Source organism: Nilaparvata lugens, chromosome 5 (assembly GCF_014356525.2).
Source record: "Nilaparvata lugens isolate BPH chromosome 5, ASM1435652v1, whole genome shotgun sequence".
Taxonomy (NCBI): domain Eukaryota; kingdom Metazoa; phylum Arthropoda; class Insecta; order Hemiptera; family Delphacidae; genus Nilaparvata; species Nilaparvata lugens.
In genome coordinates, this window is record NC_052508.1 from 18,573,050 (window position 1) to 18,592,592 (window position 19,543).

The following is a 19,543-nucleotide window of genomic DNA, read 5'->3' on the forward strand; positions in this document are numbered from 1 at the left end:
TTCAAGATGCTTTCTGCCTAACCTGAACTTGAACCTCGAGAGAAACCTGTGGTACAGATTGAACCGTTTCAGATGATCAGAACCAAGAAAAGATCTGGATTTCTACAAAATTACTTCCATACAAAATTACTTCTGACTTGGGACGGACATTATGTATTTCCACTTTCCAGACGCTCCAATTTATCGTCTGATTCCGATCTTAACCTATCACCAAATAATAAATGTAGTGGAATGATGATAGTTGCGGAATATTGTGATTATAATCCCAGATTCAGGGCGAAACACGAGGCGTTTCTCAGTCGGCACGGCCCAACAGGACAGGAAGACTCCCGATAAGTGAAGTAAAATACAAGTAAAGATTGGGTTGGTGTATCGAGCATCAGCCAATCGGAGAGCTTCCTGTTCTGTCGCGCCATTCCAACTCGCATGAAAAAACGCCTCGTGTGTCTCTGCCCTTGAACTCAAATTTCTAGATATGACACCACTATCTCAATATCCATAATCTATCTCCATCCACGCAATTGACGTTTGACTTTTTGGTTGAAATCGGACGTTAAGTTGGAGCGTCTGGAGGGCCTCAAGACCTTCAATCCCTCAAGACATCGTCAACTGTGATTTTACTGCTGTGTGAGTCCAACTGCGGAATCAGTGATGGGTCTCCTTTGGTCTAGTTAGCTGTACATCTAGGTCGAGATGTGATTAGAGCGTACGTCAGCTACTAGGAAATGGTTGAATGCCGAGCATAATGGCCCTATTCAGGAGGCGCAATCCCAGAAGCCCCATTGCTGTCCTTCTCTCGGCCACCAACCCTCTCGCTCTCCAGTCACCGACTAATATCGCATTAATCAACCCTCTGTTACGCGTTGCCACCCCCGCGCTATCAAGGGTTGGATGATGCTTGATGATCAGCTTTGAATTGCGCAATTCGAATGGAATCAAAACCGCCCATCACGAGGGATCACGACACCACCTGTTATTCGCCGCTCAAATTATTAATATTAATCATGCATGTGTTATCGTGGTCTAATCAATATCTCGCTCCTACACATTCAACTGAAATGGATTGATTGATTCATCGCCGGTTGCAGAGTCGTCACATAAAGTTAAAATCAGGCTTTTAAATTATTTATGAAGCCATAACTCCACTTTACGTTGCACAGATGTCAAAGTAAACTTAGCTCCCATAAAACTAAAAACGCCCAATTAAACACATGATTCGTTGCAGAGTCGTCAAAAAGAGCTTATTTATGTCTCCAATAGCTAAAAACGGTCATTTAAGTTAAGGGCCCGAAGTCGTGCTCTTAAATGCAATATCTACACTCGCCAAATGCATTTTAGAGGTTGTGAAAGCGTTTTTTGAAAGATGGTTTGTTGAAAACCATCTGTAATATTATCGCTATATATGGTGAGAAATCTCGCCAAAAGCCAAGAGTCGCCATATTGTTAATCAATTTTATGTGAGGTCTCTTAGGTCTGTTCACAGTGATGTCGATCGTAACTTTCCCCGATGCCAAGACATTGGTTGGATAGAAGCATGTACGAGAAAAAGTGAATAGAGCTGCAGTGTGACTTATGTGTGATGCTTATTCGAGATATAGCTAAATGGGCTTCAGCAAACGACTGTGCAACGACCAACCATTTATGTCAGTGATTTTAAACTATGTCTCACATAGCTATGTTTGATTTTATGTAATGACTCTGCAACCGGGCATCAGATATCTTTTTGTTTAAGACGTTGAGTTGTTTCGTTATCTCAGTACTTTTCAAACGATCTTCTCCACTGCAACCGTAGGCTCTACGGAGAAATTTCATTTCAGATATCGATATTTCTTATTTATATTGAAATTTCATTTTTCTTTGAACATGTTTTCAAGTACTTTATAATTACATCTCTTGTCTCAAGCATTATTCATTCTTATATGCCATATCATAATACCATATTAAACTATGTAGATTGGTCAAAAACACGGATTTTTCAATCTGTCTCAATAGATATTATTACTGCATGCGTAACACTATGAGCCTATCACTGTACTCATGAAACAAGAGTAGTAGTCTTGAATTGAAGTGTTTATTGCTCTCGTACTACTTTTCCATACACTACAGCGTTGTAAATATGTCAACTTACTCCAGCATAAGAATTGTTTCCCAAGTCATCGGTCATCACTGAAGTACTAGAGGTAGGTACTTAGCCTAGTAATAAATAAGACCTCAAATTCAAGAATTCCTTAAATCCCAGCTCCCCAAAAAACACCCATCATTAATCAACTTCAACCCTTGATTATTCGCAACAACACTAATAGGTTTGAAAAACTACTGGTCACAGGGATGATGGTTTTTTAATGGATTGAACCGTATGGAGGTGAGTGGCCCCAGGGGAGCACATGAGTGGTAGTTGAAATCAACTAACATGTTTTTGGTTAGCTTTAATGCCTAGCGGAGCGTGTAAGAGTGCTGCTGGAGGTGGTGGGGGTGCAGGGGGGTGGCAGTGTATGAGGGTGAATTGATGTTGCTGCAGGAATAGCTTTCTATCAGCTGGTGATTAATCTAATCTCTTTTTCCAAAGCACAAACAGCCTTTTTTAGGGCGGCTTACTCACACACTGACGTGTTCGTCTACACACACACTCGCACATACACAACATATGACAGTGATCCGTTTTATGCAGCGTTCAATCTGTACCAGCCTTTATCTGTGTTCGAAGGGCTCATCTTGTTAATGTATTAGTGGTATAGAATACACTATACACTGATAGACTTCACTGCGCTGTATTCTCCTCCTCCCTCGCCCCACAAGCACCCCACCCAGCGGGGGGCGAGTTATTCATTTCGGTTGCCTGATATTATTGCCCCCCTCCCCCTCACCCAGCACAACCCAATTCCATTCAACACATTGGGAGGCAGCAGCATCAGCCGCGCAGCGCAGCGCAGAGCAGCTCACTCTGACAACTTGTTTAATCAATTCGTTTCGTTTCAAGTCAAATAATGGCAGCGATCTCCGACCGACCGACCCTATCTCGCTGATGAATTTTAATTTTCGGTTTCCGATAAAAAAAACCCAACCACTCCCGAGGATTCACATCCAGTTTGCATTTTTTTCATTGCAGTGAACAGAATTATTTGTGCATGTTTTCCACGTTCAACGGCGCTATTCATACTCGAAAAATTAATTGGAAAACTGACCCGGTTGCGAATAATACCCTTCCAAATAAAGATTCAAATAAATCATGTTGGTTACATTGTATTCTAGCGATAGACATTCGAAAATAAATCAATGATGATTACAATTCTCAATTACATATGCTCCACCTACACTTACCAATAAATAAATAATGTCTTAATATATAATATAAAAATAATGGCCTAATGCAATGTAGTCCAGGCGCTGGCTTACATTGAGCATACATGAGAGAGGCAGAGAATTTGACTTCGGATTATTGTTAGGGGGTCTTTAGTGTATATGGAACCCGATGTCGTCACGTCCCAGGGTGGTCGACTGATTGGTGGGGAGGGGGGTAAGTTGTAAAAAACGCGCGCTTATAAAATCGCCTGTCCTGCAGTTACTATTCATAGTACAGCTTTGACTTTTTTCTCAATATTATGTACTTATAACTGGCTTTCAATGTGGTCCTCTACATTTTTGCGATGAACCGCATAGTTTTTCCGCAAAAAATAAAATATCTCGAAAAATGAATTTTTTTATTATGGACTTTTTGTTATTTCTTGAATATTCAAGTCGTTAGCCGACTTAGAGGAAAAGGTTTCCAATAAACGTTGTCGGCCGTTTCTTCCTGAATTCAATGATATTTATAGTTTGGGGGTTACGATCATAGATGCGGCAGTGGGAGGGGGATAAGTAGCACTGTTACGCTGCGGCGCGGTCCTCCCCAATGATTAATGCGCGTAGTGGCCTGTCTATCGCATCGCTCCTACTATTCTATGCATTCAAATTATGTATTTCAGAAACGCTATCTTATGTATTTTCGGTCGCTGAACACGATTTTTCAACTCTCAAGCCTCAATAATTGATAATTCTCATCATAATATACAAATTATGGTCAAATTACAAACTTCATCTCATTATCATTATTTATGATTACATTGTAATGATAAACCATCTTGATTCTTGTTAGGAATCCTATTTGTGTTTCTCAGTCGATAAAAAACTAATATCTCATAAAAAGAGAATAATTATTCGATTTAGTTCAATGATCACTTTGGAATTGCGAAAGTCATGTAATGGTGTAAGTTTAACAAATAATATAGGCTACCCCATATAGAGCACCGTGTAACAGGAGTAAAATATTTTCTCAATATAAATTTACAATTGAAGCACGAATATCTTATTTATTCCAAGAAAACATAGGCTCACAGACAAACTCCAGTACGAGCCTTATTGACATAGATGATAGTATAACATTACAATTAACATACAAAAAAGAAAACAAAAAAAATAATATCGCACTTCATAAAATCACGATTCAGTATATAACTAATACGATTAGAAGAGAACGATTTTTTGGTTAGATTCCGGAAAGTTAGTAAAGGGGTATAGGATGAAAGATACATATAGAAAGAAGAAATATTTGAAGAAAGAAGAGTTAGTAGAGCTCAAAAATAGTAATTTATTCATCAATTGAGCAGCATAATCTTCCACAAGATCTCTTGAATGTATTGTAGCGGTCATAGAAGGGATCAAGGAATGGGTTTAGTCTATTGTACAATCTCATTGTTCTATTTAGGTAGGAATTGAAATGGTGAGCGGTTCTGACAAACGGTATTTGAAATAGCATATTTAGTCTTGGTCTTTTGCATGGAACATGAAAATTTAACAAATTGATTAAATCTGGCATGAATATATTATTATTTAGAATTTCATATAATAACATTAATGCTCTAATGGACTTTCTGGTTTTCAATTTTTGAACTTTAAATGTTGACCTTAAGGTTTCAGTGAAAAAACTATTGGACAAAATATATTGTACTTTTTAAATAGAGATATAATGCCAATCACTCCCATGTGATATGACTAAATATTTGAATACAGAGGAATACAACTCTAAAGCTTCGTTTTCACCAAATTTATTAACGAGATGTTAATAACTTAATCTTTATAGATTCTACTTGATTGAACATAATTTATCATACACATGATGAACATATGTGTTTGTCAAGTTCCGTTCAATCTAATAAAGATTAAGTTATCAACATTATGTTAATAGCTTTGGTGTAAACGCAGCTTCATCAACTGATTTCTGTAACTTATATCGACGAATAGATACGTTTCATCTGGCTGAGTTTGACTGATTGTCTTGGGGTGGTACTTGAATGGAAGTGGAATGGGAGCTATCTTTGTTGAATCTGAAATATTTGGAGAGAATACTGTTGGAAATCCATTGAGGGGAGATTAGTCTAATTAAGGTGTGAGAGCAAGCAATCAATTCAATGAAACAACTACAAAGAAGGACTCATGAACGGTTCAAATATGAGAGATTGTCAAAGTATATTTGAAAGAAGTCAGGAGCTATTTGTGGAGTTTTTTTAGAATCACAATGCAAAATCAATGACTACTTGAAATTTATGACTGATTATTGTAACATAGTTTAAATTATCTTGAATTGTATTCGTGCTCATAGTAGGTATCTGGTATTTCACATAGAAACTGTTCGAGAAAAGACCCATACTTTTTTCATTCAATCACACAAACCATGTTATGGAGTCTGTGTTAAATCTAGAAAAAAAATACCCACAGAAGTAGAAAATCATTTCCAATAAGGAAACATTAACTTTAGACAGTCAATACATTGACTCTCTGTCAAAAGAAAATCTTAAAAATTTAATAATGTGACAACCGATCATGCTTTGGAGCAACCCTCATTCGATCATCTAAAACTCATAGGTGAGTGATTGGAATAGCTGGTTCTTCAAAGGCTTTCCTAAAATGGCTGATACTATATAAATAAATCTTAGTATGTTGACATCATTATGGGATATCACTGGAGATTGTGAAGAAAGACATCGAATGAAGTAAAACAAGAATAATGAGAGGTAAGAATGATTTCCAAGAGCATAACCTTCTCACGAGAACATTACATTTTTCTTCAAGACTCTGATGGACAACAGAATCTGCATAATGTTATCAATGGTCTGGAAGCAAGTGAAGAAGTGTGTGATTCTCTTTTGAATGTATAAAGAAATAGTAATTCGGTCTTCAACGATTTTTATCTGAACATAGTTGTGGCAAATTGTACGAGTAAAAGTGTATTCTCACCTATAAAAAGAAACAGAGTTCTGTCATTCTCCACGATGCAATCAAACAAAAAATCCTAGTCTTAGTTCATTCTAGAACAAAAAGATCTGATCTCTGTATTTTTACTAGGTAGCTGTTTAAATATAATTCAGCATTGAATTTTTAGTGCAGCATGCATTTCTACAATAACCGCAATCTCTGTCAACATCTGATGAATATTTGAAAAAAAAACGCTTAATCTCACTTGGCCCATGAAATAATTACAGTAGTGAAACTAGTTGTGGATTTGTCTAGATCCTTAAATATCGTTGACAAATTCGCATAATGATGACATGGCTCTCCTGAATTCAACTCCTACTTCACTTTTCAAAACTTTCAAACGCTGCAAGATTATGGAAACTTTGTGATGAGAAGAGTTATGAAAATTCTCGATGAAGATGGAGTGATACAGGTGGACATAGTTTCTATTGTCTATAGTCTAAATTCAAGAAAAGGTAGTGCACATACTAGAAGCAGCAGAGTAAAAGAATCACTCCAATAATATGCTCTCCAAACCATCGAGACTTGATTTTTAAATCTGTGGCAGAGATTTATTAATGTAACATGCAATAATCTATAAAGGAATAATCCATACGTTAGCTACGTGCAGGTATACATCCGTTCATTCATTTGTGGATTAAATTACAAATCATATAAATATGTTTGGGAAAGATTAACAGGCATGGCCCAAAACTATTCTATTCCCAAATTTTGATACTGAATAACTTGTTACCATTTCGAAACAGTCTGAACGGGGATAGCTTACCATAATGGATGAATCAATCAAAAGTTAGTGAAATACCATTATAATAATACTGTTAGAAATAATTCCAATGAATATTTAAATTTTCATTTCATTTTGATTTGACATATATCTATTATTATATTGGATATACTTTCTCGAAAGTTCACGACAAACTGAAGATTCACGAAAGTTTAACATTTTCATATTAAACATAATTATTATGATAATGAATGGATGATGAATTCCATTTCCACCATAAAGAACTAAGAAATTCCACAAACATTTCTTGGAAATTAACTGACCACTATATCAAGTAAGTGTGGCCAGTGTGTAATAAATAATGTAGCCTGAAGCGCATCACAATAAATTAATTTAAAATAAAAACAATAAAACATAAACACATATAAATATTATCATTTTCTATCTTAATATATTTCTTGAAACCCAAGTTTCGTTTGTTTTTTTTTTTTGTTTTTTTGTTTCAAACAGTCATTTCTTAGTTTCCTTGCAGAATGAGATGAAGTTTGTAATTTTGACCATAATCTGTATATTATGATGAGAATTATCAATTATTGAGGCTTGAGAGTTGATAAATCGTGTTCAGCAACCGAAAATACATAAGATAGCGTTTCTGAAATACATAATTTGAATGCATAGAATAGTAGGAGCGATGCGATAGACAGGCCACTACGCGCATTAATCATGGGGGAGGACCGCGCCGCAGCGTAACAGTGCTACTTATCCCCCTCCCACTGCCGCATCTATGATCGTAACCCCCAAACTATAAATATCATTGAATTCAGGAAGAAACGGCCTACAACGTTTATTGGAAACCTTTTCCTCTAAGTCGGCTAACGACTTGAATATTCAAGAAATAACAAAAAGTCCATAATAAAAAAATTCATTTTTCGAGATATTTTATTTTTTTGCGGAAAAACTATGCGGTTTATCGCAAAAATGTAGAGGACCACATTGAAAGACAGTTATAAGTACATAATATTGAGAAAAAAGTCAAAGCTGTACTATGAATAGTAACTGCAGGACAGGCGATTTTATAAGCGCACGTTTTTTACAACTTACCCCCCTCCCCACCAATCAGTCGACCACCCTGGGACGTGACGACATCGAGTTTCATATACACTAAAGACCCCCTAACAATAATCCGAAGTCAAATTCTCTGCCTCTCTCATGTATGCTCAATGTAAGCCAGCGCCTGGACTATGTCTTAATCCAACATGTTTATGACATTCGTTCGAACTCACTGCCGGTGCCCGAGTTGTTCTTTGCGGGTAGATTAGAATAGAATAGAATACGTTAATCTACCAATAAATACAATTCAATGTATATTAGGTGTCGTCAAGAATAAAATCCTATAAAACTACTGAGCCAATTCATACACATATATTATCATCACACAAAATAAGTATTTATTACATCGACGGGCAAATTGAAAAATTCCTCTACATTATATAATGGGTTCTCCGTTAGCAGCTTTTTAACTTGTGTTTTAAAACGGGCTTGATTCATATTTCTCACACTAACAGACAGCTTATTGAATGCCTTGATTGATAATATTCTATAATGGCCTTCAAGTTTTTTTAGCCTGACAAAAAGAACATTCAGATGACATACTTGTCTGGTGAAATGCCTGTGTAACTCAGACCTACATTCAAGAACATCCAACTCGTCCCTGACCCTGACCAGGAGTTGCATGACGTACAGGCTGAACACAGTCATAACCTCCATCGAGACAAATATTGGACGACAATGAGCGAGGTAGTTAGCATTTGCCATAAGCCTTACAACTTTTTTCTGAAGAAGCAGCACCCTACTAGTATTGGCTGCTCCGCCCCATAGAATAAACCCATATTGAATTAAACTCTGGAAAAACCCGAATTAGGACGTCCTCAAATATTGCTGAGGAACAAGAGTACTCAGACGTCTTATAAGAAAAACCACTCTACTGAGCCGACCACATAACCAGTCAATGTGGCATGTCCATTCAATTTTGTATCAAGAACAATACTAAGTAGCTCAGCTGGAGTGATTTCATCTTTTATAGTTTTCAAATTAAAAATAATTTACTTGGTTTATTCTCGATTTGATAAGAAGTAGTTTGCCTGAAACCAAGAAGAAATGTCGTTTTGAGAATCAGCCATCCTTTCCCTTAAAATATCCAGATTTGCATCACATGAAAGTAATGATGTGTCATCAGCATAGCTCACTATCCTACTATCTACACTCACTCTAATATCATTTGTCATGATTATAAAAAGCAATCGCCCCAGATTCGATCCCTGTGGTATGCCATATTTCACATATCTTGGATGAGAGAAGACAACATTAACACAAACCGTCTGCCTACGATCCGTCAAATATGATCTCAACAACTGATTGCTCTTTCCCTCAATGCCAAAGTGTTCAAGCTTAGCCAACAATATATCATGGTCAACAACATCAAATGCACGGCTCAGATCGCACATGGTTACTCCAGCAAGGCTATTCATCTCAAAACTCTTCAAAATATCCGTCACCAAACTCTCAACAGCTTCAATTGCTGACCGACCAGACCGGAATCCATACTGGGAAGATGTGAATATACTCTTGCTTTCGAAATATTCATACAATTCTATTGCCATACCAGTCTCAAAAACGTTTGCAAATATTGATCCTACTGATATAGGTCGAAAATTGGCAGGATCGTCTCAACTCCCTTTCTTATGAACTAGCACTGTCTTGGAATGCTTCAGAATGTAGGGGAAAACTGCATCGTCAATACAGACATTAATTCAATTTGTAAGAGGAGTCACAATAAAAGCAATCACAGCTTTAATTAAGGAGCTTAGAATATCATATATGTCCCTAGTTTTGCTGTTTTTCATTTTCAATACTATGTTTTCAACAGTCTTGAAAGAGAGTGGCCTGAATTTTAATGTGGAAACCGGAGCAGAACTCCTGACAAGCAATTGCAGAGCTGACACTGGAAGAGTAATCCTTTCACGTATATGGAGAACAGACGAGACAAAAAATTCATTGAATTCATCAGGTGTGACTGGAGTATTTCGTATTGTTTGTCTTGAAGTCTTAGATACTTCCCGGATAATGCTCCAAGTCGTAGAACACTTATTAGAAGCCCTCTCAATTTTTAGTGCATTGTATTGCAAATTAGCCTGACTCAGTTCATGTCTGTACAGCTCACGTACAGATTTAAACACACGTTGATCATGTGGTGGTTGATTGTGGTGATCTATACTTATCATATGCTATCAAGACACAATTCCTGAGAGCTAATACAGACTGATTTATCCAATCAGGCATTTCTCTTTTTTTGTGAAACTCCTTTGTTTTGACAATCTAGCAGGAAAGAATTCATGGAAGAGCCTCATGAAAAGGTCAATGAAAGCATTGAAATTCTCCTCTCCCCCGGAGAAAATCAGAACATTGGGCCACTCAATCGCACTGACACTGTGACAGAAATTTTGAATTCTACAGATAACTATTTTTACAGGTAGTGCCATATTGTATTTGAGAATATTTATTTCATTAATTCATATGACATTACTCTAATGGCAAATGAATGAATTCGAATTTGAATGTTCTAGTCAGTACCTATTTCAATGCTTTCTACAACCTGCTGTTATACTATTTTATTTGGTTAATGATAGCATTGATACAATCTTATTTAGCATCCAGTTTGTATTCTCCAAGATGAAAATATTTGACATGAGACTGCTGAAAGTTGACTCCGGCGAAAACATGAAGCCCCAGGCAGATTCATTTTGGATCTGCGAAGAAAATAGCATCTCCAACGGGACTCCCCAACCCCATTGCTGATCTTGACGGTCTCCTTGTTTCTCCTGATTATTATTATTATTATTATTCATTTTTGTTTCATCCGCTCAAAATCCTTTTACTCTATATCCTTCCTTCATTTCTGTTTTCGTCCTGTCCCTCAGTGGTGGAAAGCAAGTCCCTTTCTTCTTGTGCCTTCTAATAATTCCTCCTGTCCCTCCCCCCTGTCACTGGTCGGCGTTCCTACTTTACCTCTAGATTTATTAATTACTGTTCTGCCTTGTCTCCACAGAGCCAGTCTTTTGTTTGGCGTTCATTTATTTCTCTATGCGAGAGTTGCTTTGTGCGCGCTATGGTCTTCTTCTTCATCTTCATCGTCGTTCCTTGTCACCCTTCACCAATAAACTCACTTTCTTCCTATCTCGCTCTCTTTTTCCTTCTACTTTTGTTGTTTCCGGGGACTCATGTTATTTTCGCGTTTTGCGCCGGTTGATTAATTAAAAAAACAACAACAAGCACCGTCGACGCGGCTGCTCTATTGGGATGCGCTGCACTGTGGGCGGTTCCTAGCAGAAGAGAAGGATGGAGGGTGGAGGGTGCCTTGCTAAAAAGACGGAGAGTGGGTAAAGAGAGCCACTTTGCACTAATTAACGACATAGATAAAATGATGCGCCCATGGGAGGGGGTACCAGCAGAGTATGACGGAAAGCACGAAGAATGAAACCATCTCTTACTTGTCATGTCACAAGGTGCTACCCCCTTCACCATCATCATCCTTCTTCTTTCTTTTTCAACCACCTGCTATAGTTCCCTCTATCCTCTACAACCCTCAAGAGAAATGAATCTTTTGTAAGGAGACTCCTACCTCATCCACATGAATATTCAGACTCAAATCTGATAAAAATATTACTCTAATTTTCTGTAATAACACGGAGATTATAATTACATTTGAATAAACTAGAGCCTTATACTTCAAATAACGTATGAGAGTACTGCACTAACGACACTTAAATCAAAGTCCTCATACAGAAAATAGCAGCATATGAGAGATTCGCACTACATTAGAGCCTACTGACTCTTAATAGGCAACTACTGAATCAAGGTTCATAGATGCTCGGCAATTCATTGGGATGGTAGGCCTACACGTACAAATCGATTAATGCAATGATTGAAAGAATCGCAACGCTTCAATCACTTCACTCAATGCTGAACAAAACAAAGAACATTGTTCTTTGTTACCTGTATAAGCTGATAATCAAGCAACTGTTTGAAAAAATTGTTTGAAAACAAGCTGAAAACATTGTTCTTTTTTACCTGTATAAGCTGATAATCAAGCAACAATTCAATAAAAGAAAGCACCCAATACTCTTTGTATGTACAGAGTTTCATGGGAATTATGATAAGGAATTTCGACAAAATATTGATGGCACAAGACTGGAAAACGAAACGAGGGTTGATTTAGCATGATTGATATAGCATCTCAAACTCCAATGGCATACCAGTGATGATTGGGAATAATTTATTTTCGTTAAGATCTTCTCTTCATGTCTATTGGTATTTATGTTTGAAATTAATGATTGGTTCTTGTGGGTTGAACTCATCTCTCCTTTGTATAACTCTCCTACTGTCCCTATTATAAACAATTTTCGTAAGTATTATTCCACCTTTAGTATTATTGCTAGGTGGAATAGATTTCCTTCGATCTTGAATAGGACGTTTCTTAATTTTTCCAATAGAGAAGTCCCAATCCTCAAACACATCGATCTTTTTGTGTCAATGACAGACACCATCGCACAATTAATTCTTCCACGATGAGCGTTCATTCGATCATATTTTCCCTTCGCCTACATCAATAGTATGTAATATTACTTCAACTTCATTGATTAATCTCACAGCCTACTATATTTAGATTATCTAAAGTGAGCCATGTTGATCTCCATTTACATTAGAACAATATGTTATGTTTACCAAGGCAGATATATAAAGTAAGAAGCTGATTTTACCTCATTCATATTTATGCTCACTATATGCTCACTATATAGCAACTACATGGACAGGTGTTTTCCTAACAGTGGTGGCCACTATCAAATTAATTATTTTTTATGATTCTTCTGAGTAAGTTTGAAGAAACACATCGCTGGAATCGCGACCAGTGAGGTGTACTCAAATCTCATCATAATCTATTAAAAATAATTCATTTATTGACTTATTTTCATGGAGATTTGGTAGTTTTATAAGCTCATGAAAAAAAAATCCGCACCCGACTGTATATCGTGATTTATAATAATTATATTCAAATATACTATTCATACTGGACGATAACTATAGTTTGTGTAAAACAAGTTGAGACTTGGCCCTCCATCCGAAGAAATTACAGGGTTGCCAAATCGTGTAGAATTGCAACTTTCTCAAATTTCCAATTCAACGTCAGAATTTTTTATTTATTTTTTACAATGCAAATGACACTAATGTAATAACATTGAAAGATGAAATAATAAGGTAGTCCTTGTGCTATTTTTCTTCCAAATTTATAGGTGACAATGTCCAAGATAAGGTTAGATTCTCACGTGTACAATTTTTATAAAATTTTAGTCCAAAATAAACATTAAGACTATAAATTTTGAATTTAGATGGCTTAAATTAATAAATTAATTAGAAATATTCCACTCAATTGCCACTTGTAACGAATAATATTGATTTATTGAGAATTGGATGTATAAAATCATCCCCGATATCCTAGTAGTGCTAAAAAAGTTTCAGGGTTGAAGGATTAAAAGGAAATTCAACTTTTATGATAAAATTGGAAACATCGCGAAGATTTGTTTTTGCGTAATAATTCTATATCAAATGAACGGGGAAACTGTCTCCTTTCTATTGGTGTCTGGATAATTTTTATCCGAACGATAGTTATTTTTTAATTAATAATTATGTTCGTCAATGTCGAGACACTTCCAGCAGAAAACATTAAATTTTCGACATGCTAGAAACCTTCTTGTTTCAAAAGATAAGTAGTGGTGAAAGCGAGAATGTTTCTCAGAAATAATTGAAATTATTTTTCCAATTGTCAAACGTACTCGGAAGATCGTATTTTGGCCTCTCAGGAGTTTCAGGACAGCCCAAGTTCGAAGCAGAGAAAGTTTGAGAGACAATACTATGTTATTTTAGTTATTAATTGCATGCGTTATTACACGCAATCAATAGTTCATTTATTTATTTATTCACAATGGAGACAACGGGTTTCCCCAAATATGTCTCCTTAACAATAAAAATTGTACAGATACAAATGAAACAAAAAAAATAATGATAAAAATCTGGTGTGGCGCACTCACACAACTTTCCCTGCCGTTATGAAAATTGATCACCTGACGCTAGTGTTCCCGCGCATCTAAAGTCTACTATTCTAAGATTTGAGCCAGCTGGTGACAGGGCAGTAACGCTGGAGACACACGAGGTCTGCTATCTCTTCATAGTCATAGTCAAAGTCATCTCCCTACATCGACTTTCAGCTAAATTTTCCTCTTTTCTTTTTATTTTTACATCTCCTTTTATGTACTTTCGTATTTCGAAATCATTGTCACTGCATAGCAAATAGTGTGAATGAACTACAACTCACTGCCAACACACAAGTGTTACTTATGTTGGCAGTGCCAAAAAGGAAAAATTGCTTTACAATGAAGTTAACTGAACATTTTATTTTACTTCTACTACTGTACTATGTCAAGTTTATTTATTAAGTTATTTACTCAATCTATTGTACCTAAGTATTTAGTATAATTTATAATTTTGTTTCTGTTTTTGTATAGTTAAATTTTCATTTTGTTTCATTTTATTTTAATGATGTAATGTGTTTTTTGGCGAAATAAAAAATTCAATTCAATTCAATTCAAAAAAAAAATTCAATAGTGAATGATTTAATAGAATCAACAATAATTTGCAATTGAATAATCACATTTTCTCGAATATAGAGTTTATTTTCAATTTTAGGTGAAATTGTTACAGAACATTAATTGTAGAAATTTCATGCTCAATCTATTCCACTTGATTTTTTTTTGTTTAAATTGTATCTGAAGCCTGATAATTGGGAATATAAAATCGAACTTTGCATTGATGGGGTTGAGCTCCTGAAATTTTTACAAATCTGGGACCTGTGGCAGTTGACTTGGCTTATCAATGACTATTCTAGGTATGAATTTGATCAAAATCGTTGGAGCCGTTTCCGAGAAAATCACGAAAAACCCTGTTTTTGACAAAATTTTCGCCATTTTAGCCGCCATCTTGAATTGCATTTGATCGGAATCGTTCGTGTCGGATCCTTAAAGTGAAAGGACCCATTTGACAGGTATGTTCCTTTTTTAATTGTGCGTCGACGTATATTCAAGGTTTTTGGAAATTTTGCATTTCAAGGATAATATAAAAGGAAAAAGGAGCCTCCTTCATACGCCAATATTGGAGTAAAAATCAGACTATAGAATTATTCATCATAAATCAGCTGACAAGTGATTACACAGATGTGTGGAGAAGCCAGTCCATTGCTGTATAAGGTCTATAGTTTCACCAGGTACTTGTGGATGAGAATACTGCGTGAGGTCTAATGTTCACAGAACTACTAGTAAATTAGATTATGAACATTATAGGCCTAACCTCTAGTTCTAGTATAAGGCTTTCCGGAATTTAGCGCGAGAAAACCAGAAGACATCTAGGCGGCCAGACAAGCTGTTATAAGTTCTTTGCATCCTATTTAATTAATAGTGCATGAAAGTTGCATTCAATTAGGCATGCAATTTATAGTCTACACAGCTGCTGATTTTTTACCAAGTTACATTGAGATATTGAATTGCATAAAATTGCATGCGTCATGGCATGCGATTCATAATCAACTCAACAGCTGATTTATGATGAATAATTCTTTTGTCTGATTTTTATTCCAATATTGGCGTATGAAGGAGGCTTCTTTTTCCTTTTATATTATCCTTGAAATGCAAAATTTCCAAAAACCTAGTATATACGTCGACGCGCAATTTAAAAAGGCACATACCTGTCAAATTTAATGAAAATCTATTACCGCGTTTCGTCTTAAATGCGCAACATATAAACATTTAAACATTAAGAGAAATGCCAAACCGTCGACTTGAATCTTAGACCTCACTTCGCTCGGTCAATAACTGATTTGTCAAACTCTTACGGTAGTATACTAGAATAAATTATTTCAGTGATAATTAATACAATAGATTGACTCATGGATGTTTTCCATATCAAAACATCAGCCACTAACGAGTGAAAATATAAGAGGTAGAAATTATTGTATGCACTGACAGAACACAGAACGTGGCATGAAATGAGATTTAATACATTTGGCCCACATTATTCACATTTCCCCTGATGTCAGGAGATACGCTGCGAATCTACCAACGCGTAACGCCCCAAGGATTTCCAACGGAAAATGGAATTTAATCTACTCGATTCCTCTTGTTGCCTCTTCCCCACATCCAGTTCGCGCATTACAGAAATGGATTAAACTTCTATTCATCAATTTTCCATTATGGCTCATATCTCACTTCACCTTCCTGCTTGTTCCCCCCTCCTTGTCACCCGAAACAGCACAGATGTTGATGCTCAGCGAGCGAGATGAAAACTGAAAAGGTTATCGATCACGATGGTTACGTATTATTATGAGCTTCCATTTTCAGGGTTGTAATAAATTGGAAATATCACAGAACTGAAGAGTATATTCTGTATTTCCTATTTTCCACTTGCGAAGTATCTCTTAATTAGGTTAATTACGTTACGCCAATATAGGCGATTTCCCTCTAGATCCTAGGATACTGATGCAAGCACTAACCCTTTGTAAGATAACACAACGCTAATGGAAACACCTTCACAATTTAGAGCGTTAGCCTACCCTACGTAATATTAGGGAAACTCTCCGTTACAGAGTGCTGTATAGCATAGAATTAAGTATACAGGAATGATTGTGTGCTTCCATTATGACTGTGGTTCCTTAAGATATACTTGCTTTGCTCATTTTGAAAATCTCAAATTAGCACTTATTAAACACATCTTGTATTTCTTATAGGTACCACGATTATTGACTAATCTATTAGAAAACTAAGGTTCGTCGCGTCAATTAGTGACGGATTATTTGAAAGATGACCAATCACAACTTCAAGAGGAAGAGAAATACAAATTTCCTATTAAAAAGGATACTTTGGAAAGATTATTAGTGTAGATATCGTATAACCAAATAGGCTAAACGAGAATATTGTGCTGTTTGACGTACAAAATTCTCAATAATTTACTATTTTGTTTATGCAACTAGATTTTATCAAAGTACAAGATACGCAAGAGAAACTTACTTATTTGAGAGGTCAATAAAAACAAAAGTATTTTAGATTTTGTTTCAATCTTTCTTTATGAGAATACAATTTCTCAATTTTTTTTCATGCAGTCTTGAAAATGGCATCATATCAATGGCGATCCCCATTGCGCATACACTGATAAAGTCGAATTTTGAAATTTCAGTTGCATTATATCAATCGGTATTTTGGCAACGGCGTCGCGAATGTTGTTCTTGAGGTGTGCTATGGTCCGTGGTCGATCGACATAAACCAGGGATTTCAAATAAACCCATAAAAACCCGCATTGTGGAACCGCATGTGGAAATGAGCCTTGTCAAATGACCGCGTCTCCAGGCAGGTTGTCAATCAGCATATCACATGATCACATGCATTTTGACGGGCAACAAAATCGCGTTCAGTCAATTCTTGAACAACAGCCAATTTTTAGGGATGAAGTTGAAGGTCTTCATGGAAAATTCGTCGAACAGTGGAGTCTGGAATTGCCATAGCAGCTGCGTGTTTGTGAGCCGAACGCCGGGGAAAACGCACAACTGACTGCCTCACTCTTTCGATATTTTCTGCAGTTCTGATGGTTCGTTAAAGTGCATTTCGGGGTTTAGCGACACTTCCACACTCCTGAAATAAGTTAACCCCCGACAGAATCGAATTATGGCCAGGAACGAGTCTGTGGGGAGGAATTTCAAATCGAGCGCGGAAGATGATCGACCATTAGAAAAGAAGCTCTTAACTGCGAAAGCCCGCTGCTAGACCGGAGCATGATGGCTATTTACTTGAGGGAGGATAAATTTGACAACTTCCTCCTCCAGAGGCGCCCCCTACTGCCCCTCTGCACGAGCAATTCAAAGCACGGGAATTTTTTCAAATAAGTAAGTTTCTCTGACGCACTCTGTATATTGAGAGATGTTGCAATGCATTGACTATGCCGTAGCCTAATAATTGTTCTGAGAAGAGGACAATCAGTGACAAATTACTAAACTACAACGTCACTCCATTATTGCCAGTAAGTTTACAGCATCTGAGAACTCAAGCAATTGACAAAACTTGTCAGCGAAAAAACAAAAAATCTTTGTGATTTCTACAAGTTTTCACGTGCTAAAATGTGTCACTTTGCTCAATAAGGATGATTCAGCGATAGAAAGGTGAAGGAAGCATTGGAAACTTGAAGTAGTTGTTCAGGTGACGGAAAACTCTCAGCCATTACAATTCAGTCTTGGTCCAAAAAGAACCGAGAAGCTTTTCAAATCAGTTTCTCTGACTGTAGGGCGCAAAAGTTGCACAATAGAATCAATAAACTTTACCCATTTTTGTTGTTAAACAAGTTTGGAGAAAGAGATTTCAGGAAAGAAAAGGACTGGGAAGGAGAAGAATCAGAAGAAAAGGCAAAATGAAATGCAAAGGGCACTTGGATTCTTTGTGATCGCAAAGGAAATTGGATGAAGAGTGGAAAGGAGAGAAGAAGAAGTGATGCAGTGAGATAGAAAGAAAAGCGAAGAGAGAGCTGTAATCACAAATATTGAAAAATCCACTTTGAATGATTTGTTAAGAATCGGAAATGGCCGAGATGGTTGGTCCCTCTTTACCCTCCATTGTGCCAGGTGAGTTGAGGGCACTGAAGTGTGCGTGTGTGTGTGGGCGGATGCGTCTGATTGCGCTTGCAGGAAACGTCTGTTCCCAGTTACATTGAATTATTGTGTTATGGGAGCTAAGGTTGTCAGTTTTCTCTCTGATAACGTGATAAGATCGATACCTCCGATTTCGATTCCATGAGATAACATACCAAGTAAGCGTAGTCGGGAATATCTGTAACGACTCAAATTCACTGCAAGACTATTCTCTTAATTGATAATTCAAATGTTCTATTTTTACCACACATGTAAATTCAACTCAACAACAATGGAACAAGTTGATCATAAGGTATAGAATAATATTAGAGAAGATATTCAAGAAATAAAGACTAATGAATCAAGAATTTTATTTGTCATCAGTATTCACAAAATATATTATGGACATCGTGACATCGTCATTTCTACAATATTTTATCCCAGAAATATGATGTTGCACTGCAGCGAAGGCCTTGGGAAAAAGTTCACAGAATTACCTTTTTTGACTTTGATAATGTAGTTAAGTCATTAAAGCCAAGAATGTCGGCTGGTGCTAAACCTACAATACTGTATTCACATACTTTGACAGCAATTGACACTCAACTCGACGGCTTCGTCTTCTTTTGAGGATCAGTCTCAAAGCAGCCTATAAGCATTCAGCCTATAATGACAGCTTGAAGAAAATCTCACTATAAGATCCTGTAAATTTCCTCACGACATGTCACTTCGTCTCTCTTGATCCCACTTTTATTTTTTTCCTC

At 36.6% G+C, this 19,543-nt stretch overlaps 1 protein-coding gene across 1 annotated transcript in view; it reads right to left on the reverse strand.

Annotated features, from left to right (window-relative positions):
* LOC120351573 (histone H4-like) overlaps window positions 1-8,779 on the reverse strand; it is a 10,424-nt gene extending 1,645 nt beyond the window's left edge. Inside the window, exon 1 of the mRNA XM_039429401.1 lies at window positions 8,701-8,779. Within this exon, the coding sequence (XP_039285335.1) occupies window positions 8,701-8,779 (79 nt within the window). The remainder of the gene's footprint in view (window positions 1-8,700) is intronic.
* Between the last annotated feature and the right edge of the window lie 10,764 nt (window positions 8,780-19,543).